Here is a 12,525-nt window from a genome sequence, read left to right as displayed (position 1 = left end):
GAGTCGTAACCACCAGACCACCAAGGAAGTCCCCTGTCTCCCCAATTTTAAAGAACTTCCTCACTGTAGCAAACAGTTTAGAGAAACTTTAATAAAGGCTATAGGACGTTAAAGCTAATAACTTTCGTTACATGTATCATGTGAGCAGCAAGTAAAAACAAACCGGTTTTACTTTTGGCCTACACCCGAAGTTCATGGAACTTCAAGTCTGCTCATTATAGCAAGGTATTTACCATCTTACAGTGCATTCCGGTTGTCACAGGATCTAAAGGAAGAATATATTAACTCTGTAGCGTTGTCACCCTAAGCTATGACAGGCCTCACATCCTTTGGATTGTCTCCTTCACTAGAATGTGGCTCCATGAGCCCCCCAGTTCCTCAAAAGCACATGCCATATAGGAGGCACTCGATATAAATAGTCTCTGAACAAATAAATGCTTCTAACGCCTTAAATCAACTTAAAAGGTCACAGGAGTTACAAAGACTGTACAAGATACCAACATTCTTTACTACTCAACCAGTACCAATAATATTTGATGAGTAAATAGTCATTATTACTATTCATCAATAGTTATTCCACATTCGAATTTTTTTAAAGCTGGAGAAAGGGTCAATGCATGAAGAGTAACAAAAGTGAAACCAACTCCCAAAGGGCTTTCCTACCGCATCTCCTAGCAGAAGGCACAGGACGCTGGTTCCTGTGGGCGTAATAAAACAGCAAGCCAGGGACAGGGGGTTCCAATTGTAAGCACTTACCTCAAGCTCATTCTCATCAAAAATAGCCAAGAGGTTTTCAGGGACTAACTCATTCAGGCCTGAAACAAAATACCCAAGTGAAAGCTATATCCACACCATGCGATACAGGTATTTACACCTCAAAGCCAAGAGTCAACAGAATCCCACCTTTTAGGAAATGTTCCACCTCCTCTTTCACTTGGCTGGCCAGTCGATACTGGGCCAGCAAATTTAAATAGAAGATTTTATTCGCATTGGTGACGGGAGTTTGAGCTCCACCTGTCATAAGTTCTACAACCTGAAAGAAGAAGCAAAAGACAGGGAGAGTGTGTGGATGGGAGTTTAAAAGACGACAGCTACCCGGCATGTCCCACAAACAGCACATTACTGAACTGCACCGCTGTCACACGTTCCTGCTCTGCATTCAGGTTTTCAACACACTTGGTTTTACTCAGTAACTAAACTTCAGGGTTCCTACCACTATTGCTGTATTCTACTCACTACTGTTTCTGAAGCAGGTCTCTCAGGGAGTCTTCTCCGAGCTGGTCAAATAGCGGCGATGCAACAGGAAGATACGTATGTTCCCTTGTTAGCAACACTTTAACATTCCTCTGGTCCAAAATTAAACCATTACTGACCTCTTCTCTTAAACCCTCGAGACAACTGAGGCTCTATAAAGCCAGAAAAGTAGTAAAGAAGCATAATCTCAGAAATTCCAAGACGTGTACAGATGTTTCCCTACATTCTTCTGTTTCTAACGTGAGGCAATAGAAAAAGCCATGGCTTGATACTTGGAGACTAACTTGCTATGGGGTTTCAGTCACTTAGCTATTTGGACTCCCGGTTTTTCTATCTGCGAAGAAAAGGCTGAACTGTATGATTTTCAAATAGAACTGGCACCCTCCTCTGATAAGCAACTCCTAAGGGAGCTTTGAGGAAGCCCTGAAACACAGTTTAAAGCCACCCTGGAAAACCTGTGCCCAACGAGCAAGATTGTCTTCACAGGTGAGTGAAGGCCTCCATTTAGTTACAAAATCAGATTTTAAGGTCCTGACCGTGGCATGGGAGGGACAGAACTTTGGTCCAGAGCAAAGATTCTCAATGGATCTAAACATGTAAGACTTTTTCTATTATTGTGCACAGTTCTGGTTATTTTTATTTTACGTGTGTAAGCACTTCTATGGCACCCCACTCCAGTACTCTTGCCTGGAAAATCCCATGGATGGAGGAGCCTGGTAGGCTGCAGTCCATGGGGTCGCTAGGAGTCGGACACGACTAAGCGACTTCACTTTCACTTTTCACTTTCATACATTGGAGAAGGAAATGGCAGCCCACTCCAGTGTTCTTGCCTGGAGAATCCCAGGGATGGGGGAGCCTGGTGGGCTGCCGTCTATGGGGTCGCACAGAGTCGGACACAACTGAAGCGACTTAGCAGCAGCAGCAGTAGCAAACACTTCTAACTATTAGCCTAAGTAGTAAATGACTTAGTATTCATATCAAATCCAAATAAAATCAGTACTCCCCTAGGCCTGCAGATCCTAATTCAGTCTTCTATTGACTCGAGATGCCTTGCAGTGCTGGGTCAAGAAAACGGGCTCCACCCACACAGGCGTGAAGGCCAGCAGCTAAGACCCTCCCAGGGCTCACAAGGGTATCTGATTATCAGTTCAGTGCTATCAGTGATCACAAACTTTCAGTCATTGCTATTTTGGTTTCAATTATTTATAACTGCAACTTCAGGTTTGTCATGATCATTTGATATTATTTAACCCCAGAATGCAAACAAAATCACATGTGCATCAGAAATACTTTTGGCCGTTTTCTAATAAAAACCTTAAAAATAAACAGGCACAGTGTTAAAATGCAAGTCAATTACCTCCCTGCCCCTAATGTTGAGACAGACACTGTCATCCCTTCCAAAACTGCCTGTGCAGTGACACTTCACTATCACTTCATTCTTTTTCTACTGGAAAGGAGGGATGAGGGGGATGGATGGTGTATGTGTCTCCTGTTCCATTTAAACAGGCCAAGGCCATGCAATGTGGGATATAGTGCCGCAAAGCTGCACTGTCCGATACGGCTGTCACTAGTCACAGGCAGTTAATTTAGAAATTCAGGTATTTGGTCATACCAGACACATTTTGGGTGTTCAAAAGTACAAATAGAGAACACTTCCATCATTGCGAAAGCTCTACTAGACAGCCCTGATACAGAGGAGGCTGAGAAATGGGACCCACAGGCTTCAGTTCTCTGTCTCACCTTATCCAATTGACCTGATTTATTATATTTCTCTTCTGCAAAGACCAGCTCCATCTCACTCATGTCATTGTTGAGGATGAAACAAACTTTAGATTTGTAGAATTCTGGGTCATCTGTTTCAAAGTACTGAGGAGACAAAAAGACACAGAACACAACATGACCACTCTCACCCAGAAATAAAATTTGTAACTGCCTGGAACCACTTACCCCTTCAAACCTCAAAAATAATAAACAGAGGTTGGAGAGATTCCAGAGTTAATGGCCAGGGGACTTAGCAGGAAACACATACCTAAGACCTTACCTTGTAATGCATACGTAGTCCTATGATTTGGGCCAAGAAAGAACGGGTGAAGCGAGCTCGGACCAACTGCTTGTAGGCTCCTCCTAGAGCGGACTCATAGAGACACTTGCCCACCAGGCGCCCTGCAAACTCATACATCTTTAGGCGCAGATGAGTGGGGCGATTAGGGTTAGGGTGCACCTGTCAAAGAGACATAAAAGGTCCTGGATCGTTTTTCTTCAAGCCTAGTTCTGGGAAGATTCTCCCTCCACAACTCTATCCCAAGGGAGCAAGAATTTCAGTGTTAGGATCAAGGAGCCCATCCAAATGGCATTGTTTGGTAGCCACCACCGAGTAATTCAAAGTGACTGGAGGATAAAGGACAAATATGGACTTACAATAAACTGAAGAATCTTCTACTGATTTTGTGGTCACTGGCTACAAACAGAAGTCAATCAGTGGACGATATAATGCCTCTTCCCTAAACCAGAACCTCTTTCAGCCAGAGTCTACTTCCCTACTCCCCTAGTCAAAGACCTTGTACAGAGTTCAATTGCTTTAGGGATGTTCTGAAAAAAGTGGCTTAATTATTAAAATACTAAGGAGTAGAACAGCCTCTGCACTATAATGCTTTTTATTCATCTGTCTGCATTTTCTCTTAGAGATGAAATAAGGAAGACAAAGAGGAGGGAGGTAATCTGATTAGTTCAAATTCTTACTAGTCTCTCCATCATAACACAATCCACACTTTGCTCCCACCCCCGGGGAAGTCACAGACTCACTAATGCTTGGTTGGTGTCACTGAATCGGGTGAAGAGCTGATTGGTGGTGTCAAATAGTGCTTTGCAGATTAACTCAAACCATTCCCGACGAGGCCCTCCCCAGTCCAGAGCTGGAAAGTACAATAAAAATCAAAAGTGATGCTGGCTTATCACCTTTTATCATTTTTGTTCATTTATTCATCATTTTATACTCCCTGATCCTTCCTCCCTCCATTCCACCACCTTGGTGTCCAATATTCCAACCCACCTTAACTGTGGACATTTTTTTTTTGAAATCCCACCTCATTCTGTAGGATTAAATGTATTCTGATCACTAAGCTGATGCGCTCTAGCGTGGAAACACAGATCATAGATCCCAGGAACTGCTGCTTCTCTTGGTACTACAAAGGTTACTCTGCCCTTCTGCTTCAAACTCATAAGAGCTCACCTTCCAAATCCTTGTCCGTCTGTGTTCTACAAGCTCAACCAAGCCATCTAGCCAGTAAACACCACCCTTTTGGTCTTGACTCATGACTTCTTTTTCCCTGGGAAAAAGAAGCTGGAGCAGGGGTGGCAAGCATGTGTAGGAGGGTTGTTTTCAGTTTCTGTGGATGTCGTGTAAGGAGACAGGGAGGAGTGGGAAGGAGAGTTAAAAAAGATGAGTGGGAAATTTCAAAACTGACCTTCTTCATCCTGAAAAACCACTTCAAAGTTCTTGCTCCAATCTGAGATGGAAAAATTCCGAGTGGCTTTCAGAGACTGAAAAGCAGTAAAAGAAAAGAAATTGTCAGAACACTGGCCAGTGCCTCTTGGGTGTTAAAGACAAAAACACAAGAACATTACCACTGTCCATTTAATAGTCAGAAGTATTTGGAAGCAATATGTTACTCAAAAATAAGCTTTAACAATACCATCTTAAATTTAAAATGCACATATCTCCAGAAGAAATTTAAGATTAAAAAAATCAAATTCATATTTATACCATTGCCTGACTGGAAAGTTGAAACTTTATTTCCTAACAGTCCTCATTTTATTAATGAGAAACTTGAAATAAAATGGCTCAAATCAGTAAGCTGTCAGCAAGAGAACCAAGGAGTCTTGGTTTTCAGTAAAGTACAGTCTACCCACTAGACATCTTAATCCACAAGGCTAGGTTCAGACAGGGAGCCATGCCACAAGGAGAAAGTGGCTGAGAAAAGGCGTTTCCAGTCACACCTGCCAGAGCCAAACATCACAAACACTTTCTGGACAGGGACCAAAGCCTTCTCATTGTCAAGGAATGTGAGAACTATGCCAGTGTCTGTGTAGTGGAGACAGAAACACATCAGGTGTTCCTTTTCCATCAGACCAGAGTGACAACAAAAATCATTTCCTTTTAATCCCGTAAGAGCTCTTCTTAATCCTGGGATTCCATAACAGGAACTTTCTTCTGTAACAACAACTTGATACCTGCCTTCCATAGGAAGTCCATGAGATTGTTCGGGAACTAGTCAAGAACAGATTTTACAGCCAATGTGTCAACTAGTCTCTCCCCTCAATTAACATACCTCCAACAAATCTGCCCCAAATTCAGTATAGCCAAACACAAAGGACAGCGCTTAACATGTTTAAAGAAGACAAAGATGTGTGTTTCATAAAAACAATAACCTGCAGGATATAACCAAACAGCACAGAGGTTTCTAGCTGGAAATTTTTGATAACTGTTCAACTGCTGACATGAAAGAAACTTTACTCACCGATTCCAACAAGGCATGTCTGCTGACCTTCAGGGTGACTTTAGAATGTGGTCTTTTCATATGTACCTGCCGAAGCTCTCGATGGAAAAAATTCACCTTGTCCTGAAAGGTCTCGGAGCCTCCTGAGGAGCAGCAAGATCCATCATGATTACAGAATCCTTACAAGTCCCCTGTGTAGGCCACCCCTACATCCTCATGTACTCAGCGTATCTGGGGTCACTGCCTTCCCCATCAGACTCCCTGTCCAACCTCACCTATGTTCTTGTGGAGCGAGCGAATAAACGTGGCCGCTAAGATGTTCCTCTCCTTACAGCTGAGCTCCACAGGAGGCTGAATGCCGTCATCCACCACAAGGGTGAGCAGCTTATGGACAGGGTCAGGGCCAAGGTATGAAAACTAACAAAAGGAAAAAAAAAAAAAGAAGAATTACTCTGTGAAGCCCTCAAATCCACCAAAAATCCTTCACATCCCTACCCTTCTGCACCAACCAACAAAAACAAGTTAAGCCTATTTTATCCAAGTAAGTACCTACCAGGAGTACATTTCCTTATTTTTCACTTCAGGTGGGGGGTGCAGCTCAGCAGTAGAGCACATGCATTGCATGTATGAGGCCTGGGTTTCATCCCCGGAACCTCCAGGCATTGATTCCATTTTGAGACTTTGTCCTCTACCACTGTGCCAGTGGTAAAGAACCCGCCTGCCAATGCAGGAGATACAAAAGACGGGGGCTCGATCCCTGGCCTGGGATGATCCCCTGGAGAAGGAAATGGCAGCCCACTCCAGTATTCTTGCCTGGAAAAGTTCATGGACAGAGGAGCCTGATGGGCTAGAGTCCGTGGGGTCACAAAGAGTCAGACACAACTGAGTGACGGAGCATGCTCTATGATTCAGATTTTATTTTAAACTGAGTCATAGAGACCACCTGTAAGGATCACAGGCAAGGTAAGTAAGGATCACAGGTAATACTACAGACTTTCAAACATAAAATATAAGAAGTGTGAAAGCTGTAAGGATATGTAAAACAGCAAATGAATACCTGAATAGGTTGGGCAAACTGGCTGGAAGAAAATGATTTGCCAGTAGATTTCAAAAGCTCAGAAATTTAAAAAAAAAAAAAAATTTTTTTTTAATAGATGAGACCACTGGTGCTGAAACAGTTAGTTTTGGCACATTAGGAAGCCAAGTTCAGGTCAGAGCTCCAATACTCTCTCCATTAGCTTAGTCTTAGGGGCAGGAGAGAATTGTTGAAGTATTTTGACTTCTACTAACTACTGTTTCTGTAGGCATGTGTCCTCCTACAACTATTGCCTTCATAAGGAGGTAGCATCTGCTTCTTTATTTGGCAATGAATCCTGTGTGCACAATGAGAATTTCCAGAAATACCAAAAGCCCTTCTGGGAAAAAATAAAAGGTTGAGATGTTGGGAGGCTGAAGCCTGTTCTACATGAACCGGATGTAAGGTTTAACTTACTTTGGTTCCAGGGCATACCCGGAAGGTGTAAAGGCGCCAGGGAATGATTTTCAGGTAGAACTCCTTCACTGAGAATTGCTGGAGGACCAACACACAGAAAATGAAATGAATGACTAAGAGGTTCTGTTTGGGTATTGTATTTCAAATACCTGTCCCCATCCGTATTTTCCAGGATAGCCCTTTTCCTCTCTAAACAAGGATAATTTAGTCAGGACCGAAATCAAATAGAAAACATCAATTCCACCTAAAAACAGGCAAATTTAAAATATTGTTGTCACACTTTCACAAAGTGTGACATTGTTGTCACAATTTCACAAAGATGTCTCATAACCTTAATACTCAGGTCTTACTACCATTTCCAAATATCTGAGATCAGGTTTTCACTTTACAAGTAGAGAACATTTCAAAATCATCATTTCATTTCACTACAAACAATCAGACTCTCCTCCTGCTTAGCCAGATACTTCTCAGAGAGACTTCTTCCAAATCAGTGGACAGGGAACACCAGTGGCCCCTGCCCACTGCTTTATCCCTATCAGAATGCCAGCAAGGATGTGCTGGGGATGATGGTGTCGGGGCGGGTGGGGGGAGTCGCATACGGAAGAGTTCACAAAACCCTATATGTAAGAATAAAAAGAAGTCTCTTGCCATTCAAAAAAAAGAAAAGACAATGCAATAACTTTTTAATCTAAAAAGACCCCTCTGTTATCTGAACAAATAGTAGGTCAGGTTTTTTTCTTGATTTTTAAAAAAATTCTTCATTAAAGAACATTTCAAACACATACTAAAGAAAACAGTACAATGAATTATCACCAGCTTCAACAATAATCAATTCATAGCCAATCTCACTTCATCTCTACCTTACCATTTCCCTCATAGCCATTCCCCAGGACAAATGAAGGCTAGATGTTTAAATGATGAATGGTACACAGTGAAGTGTTCTGAAGTAGAACAGAATTAGAACTCAGTTTTTGCTATGAGATTAAAGGAATGTAATGGGATGGTTCGAGTCTCGTTTTTCTGAGGTCTGTATAAATAAGCAAAATACAAACACTAAAAAAGAAACTCCCTAACACAAAGCGTCTCTCAGCTCAGGGGCCTTGGGAAGTTCACCTCCCTTGTCTCTGCCAAACTTTCTCTATTCTAACCCTGTACCCCGATGATGACATCTCTTGTGGTTTCACAAATCACAGCATGAAAGATCAAATTGTTCCCAAACGGCACAAAGGGCCAACAGTGATTTTACCCTAGTGAGAAATTATTAATGGTTAAAAGTAGCTTTCTTTAAAACTCTAGAGCCGTGCCTTGAAAAATCTTCCCAGGAGCGATCAAACAGCAGAACGCCCCAGGTGCTCGAAAGTACCAAGGCACAGACTCTCTGGACAGAGGTGTAATCCAGTCCAAGCCTGAAAGAGGCAGAAGAGGCGGTATAGCCTTTTGCTCAATGGGAAGCCATCTCTTAGTATCCCTGAACCCCCACAAGGTGATGATTGCACCCTGATTCTCAGACCATTGCTGGGTGGGTTTGGTTACCAAATATGAGCAGGCTCGGGCAGGGACAAGAGTGGGAGTGCCAACCTTGGGTGACACGTAGCAGTACACCTTCTTCGGTTTCTTCACCTTCTCAGGGGTGTGACACTCAGAGGGTGAGTCTTCATCTTCCTCCTCCAGAGCTGTGGAGGGCCGGCGCTGGGCAGAGCTCGTGTGCATGGGTGGGAGGTGCCACGGCGTGCTGGTGCAGTTGGCAGCATTATACAGATAAGCTTCAAAGTAGATGCTCACTCCTGAGGTGGACACGTTGCGTTCAACGATATTCCTCTCATTCTCTGAAGTGCAACAAGGAATAAGGTTTAAAGTGCAAGACAGGAGAGGAAACTGCCCATCACCAGACCTTCAGTCCACAGGTCTCTAAACCAAGTTTTGGTCCAAATACCAAATATTTGGGGTGGGGGGGGTTAGATGACTGCAGATGTGCAAAGGACAAGTGGCTTGGGAAGAGGACTAATTCACAGCTCTCCTCTCAACTCACCACTTAGGACAATGATGTCAAATTCACCATTGTTGATTGGCTGGTTTTGGTATGAGATGCAGGCATGGAAGCAGCCTCGAGAATGCAGGGTGAGCCGCAGGAATACCTGGCAGGTCTGCCGGTTGGACGTCACTGACTTCTCAAATGAGACACCGGTACTCTCCTCTTCCGGAGGACCAAGCTACAGGAGGAAAACGAAGCCATCACCAACCACACATAATTTTCCCTGCTTGTGCAGAAATTTACAAAGAACTTTCCTACTTTGAGCTAATCTAAGTCTCAGAAGGCTGGCACCATGGTCAGGGAGAAGGAGACGGATCGAAGTGACCTAGATGGGAGCCTGCTCACCTCATGAATGGACAGGCTGTAGTTGTGCTCATCTCTCAAGGATGTGGAATTGTTGGTAGGGTTGTCATATTCATCTCGGGGCACTATTTGAAGAGTGTGTGGCTGCCCACAGGTCAACACCAGGGTAGAAAAATGGCACACAATTTTGGTCTTGGAAGGAACCACCATTCCTGGAATAAAGACAAGGGAAGGTAACGTCAGAGAGGTGATTTTCAGGACACAGAGATCTACTCAGTCAGTGAGTCCTAGAAAGCTGGGTGCCCGCCCAATTCCTAGGGATAAACAATACCATTATGAGCCAGAGAGAAAGAAAGAAAACAGAGAGATTAACTCAAATGAACTTCTGGGAACTCATTTTTACAAATTCCTATCCACTCCAAGCACTAACCACAATGACAGAATAAATTGGAGGAAACAGAAGTGAGAGTTACAGATATAGTGCCTAGAATCCCACTGGGAACCTACAAGTGAAACTGGCCTTAAAAATAAGTGAATAACTGTAACACAAACAAATCTTAAATATTTAAGGGCAAATCTAACAAAACCCATGGAAGACTTGTATACTGAAAACTACAAAATGCTGATTATAGAAATAAGGTCAGAGGCATACCATGTTTATGAATTCAGAGACTCAACATAGTAAAGATGCCAATTCTCCCCAAATGATATAAGGTTTAACACCGTTCTTTGTTTCTAGGTTTAACACAGGTCAGTTCAGTTCAGTCGCTCAGTCGTGTCCCCATGAATTGCAGCACGCCAGGCCTCCCTGTCCATCACCAACTCCCGGAGTTCACCCAAACTCACGTCCATCGAGTCGGTGATGCCATCCAGCCATCTCATCCTCTGTTGTCCCCTTCTCCTGCTCCCAATCCATCCCAGCATCAGGGTCTTTTCCAGTGAGTCAATTCTTTGCATGAGGTTTAACACAGTTCTTATCAAAATCTCAGAAAGATTTTTTGGTAAGTTTAGGCAGTATTATTCTAAAATTTATATAGAGGGGTGGCTGTGGCAGCGGCCGCGGCAGTTTCACTGGAGCACGGGGTGGCGGGGCCTCGGCGGCGGAAGATGGTGGAGCTCTGCAAGAAGTACTGCGTGTACTGCCTGGCTGAGGACACGGCAGCTCAGGTCGGCGCTTCCCGGAACCCCCAGGAAGTGATGGAGCATTAAGTAAGCATGTACATTCACAGAAACCTGGGGAAGGCCTGCATCCCCAACACCATCCCCACCTGCCCCAGTGGGGGCCCCCTCTATCCCAGCCTCATTACCGCCTTGCCTCCCCTAGACATCTCGGTGGCCGAGCAGCAGCAGCTGAGCTACATGCCACTGCGGGACTACTAAGAGATTGAGTACAACCAGGACGCTGAGAGGCTCATCAGCAGGCTCTCGGTCAACTATGATGACAACGCCGTGGAGATCGAGCTGAAACCTGCGTGCACGGACATGTACTGCGGAAGCTCCGCAAGCGGAAGCGGCACAAGAACATCGCGCGCGACTACAACCTGGTGCCCGCCTTCCTGGGCAAGGACTAGGAGAAGGAGCAGGTGGCGCGGCACAAGGTCACCAAGGAGGAGGAGCTGTGGCCGCTCTACCAGTTCATGTCGTGCAAGGAGTTCGAGGACCTGTTCGAGAACATGCACAAGATGCTGCATGCCAATATCCGCGAGCGGTAGTGCTACCGGCTCAACGGCATCACCAGGATGGAGGAGTCGGCCTCAAGCGCGAGAAACACAAGGCGGCGGCAGCAGCGGGGAGCGCCAAGCGCGGCGAGGAGGACGGCTGGAATGGCGGGTTCACGGCCATCGAGCACCTGCCAGGCTTCCAGCTCCTGTTGGACCACAAGAAGGTGCTATGCAGCACGCTGAACCTGAGCCCCGCACGCTACGTGACGGTGAAGACCATCATCAACAAGGACCACCTGCAGAAGCACCAGGGCATCCCCTCCAAGAGCCGCCTGCCCAGCTATCTGGACAAAGTCCTCAAGAAGAGGATCCTGAACTTCCTCACTGAGAGCGGGTGGATATCCAGGGACGCTTCCTGAAGCCTGCCACCCTGAAGTTCTGCCACAGCGAAGAGGGGGGAAAAAAAAAAGCTTTGTGAGCCAAAACGAAAAGGGGGTGGGCGGGAGGGGAGAGGAAACGCTTTTCCGGGCCCCCCACCCCCACCCCGACCCCACATTGTTGCACTTCTTTTTAAACAAATCGAGTTCTTTTTTTAGGGTATCAATTCTTTTTAAAGTCCTATTAATAAATGAGGAAACAGTGGAAACAGTGTCAGACTTTATTTTTTGGGGCTCCAAAATCACTGCAGATGGTGATTGCAGCTATGAAATTAAAAGACACTTATTCCTTGGAAGGAAAGTTATGACCAACCTAGATAGCATATTCAAAAGCAGAGACATTACTTTGCCAACAAAGGTCCATCTAGTCAAGGCTATGGTTTTTCCAGTGGTCATGTATGGATGTGAGAGTTGGACTGTGAAGAAAGCTGAGCGCTGAAGAATCGATGCTTTTGAACTGTGGTGTTGGAGAAGACTCTTAAGAGTCCCTTGGACTGCAAGAAGATCCAACCAGTCCATTCTAAAGGAGATCAGTCCTGGGTGTTCTTTGGAAGGACTGATGCTAAAGCTGAAACTCCAGTACTTTGGCCACCTCATGCGAAGAGTTGACTCATTGGAAAAGACTCTGATGCTGGGAGGGATTTGGCGGCAGGAGGAGAAGGGGACAACAGAAGATGAGATGGCTGGATGGCATCACCGACTTGATGGACATGAGTTTGAGTGAATTCCAGGAGTTGGTGATGGACAGGGAGGCCTCGAGTGCTGCAAATTCATGGGGTCACAAAGAGTCGGACATGACTGAGCAACTGAACTGAACTGAAGAAGCAATAGCAACAGTTGGATCAAAGGG

General features: G+C 44.9%; 1 protein-coding gene and 1 pseudogene across 3 annotated transcripts in view; one reads left to right on the top strand and one right to left on the bottom strand.

Moving 5' to 3' along the window:
• The window catches only part of AREL1 (apoptosis resistant E3 ubiquitin protein ligase 1), a 44,448-nt gene that overhangs the window by 4,531 nt on the left and 27,392 nt on the right, over nucleotides 1–12,525 (bottom strand). For all 3 annotated transcript variants that reach the window (XM_070377515.1, XM_070377516.1, XM_005900979.3), the window contains exons 6-17: nucleotides 9,620–9,789; nucleotides 9,272–9,452; nucleotides 8,821–9,068; nucleotides 7,243–7,320; nucleotides 6,026–6,167; nucleotides 5,772–5,893; nucleotides 4,719–4,794; nucleotides 4,057–4,166; nucleotides 3,296–3,475; nucleotides 2,995–3,120; nucleotides 904–1,033; nucleotides 757–815 (exon numbers count right to left, since the gene is read on the bottom strand). In XM_070377515.1, coding sequence (XP_070233616.1) covers nucleotides 757–815; nucleotides 904–1,033; nucleotides 2,995–3,120; nucleotides 3,296–3,475; nucleotides 4,057–4,166; nucleotides 4,719–4,794; nucleotides 5,772–5,893; nucleotides 6,026–6,167; nucleotides 7,243–7,320; nucleotides 8,821–9,068; nucleotides 9,272–9,452; nucleotides 9,620–9,789 — 1,622 coding nt within the window. The remainder of the gene's footprint in view (nucleotides 1–756; nucleotides 816–903; nucleotides 1,034–2,994; nucleotides 3,121–3,295; nucleotides 3,476–4,056; nucleotides 4,167–4,718; nucleotides 4,795–5,771; nucleotides 5,894–6,025; nucleotides 6,168–7,242; nucleotides 7,321–8,820; nucleotides 9,069–9,271; nucleotides 9,453–9,619; nucleotides 9,790–12,525) is intronic.
• LOC102276196 (transcriptional adapter 2-beta pseudogene) lies at nucleotides 10,478–11,657 on the top strand (annotated as a pseudogene).

Source organism: Bos mutus, chromosome 10, assembly GCF_027580195.1.
Source record: "Bos mutus isolate GX-2022 chromosome 10, NWIPB_WYAK_1.1, whole genome shotgun sequence".
Classification (NCBI taxonomy): Eukaryota; Metazoa; Chordata; class Mammalia; order Artiodactyla; family Bovidae; genus Bos; species Bos mutus.
This window is presented reverse-complemented; position numbering and strand designations above follow the sequence as displayed.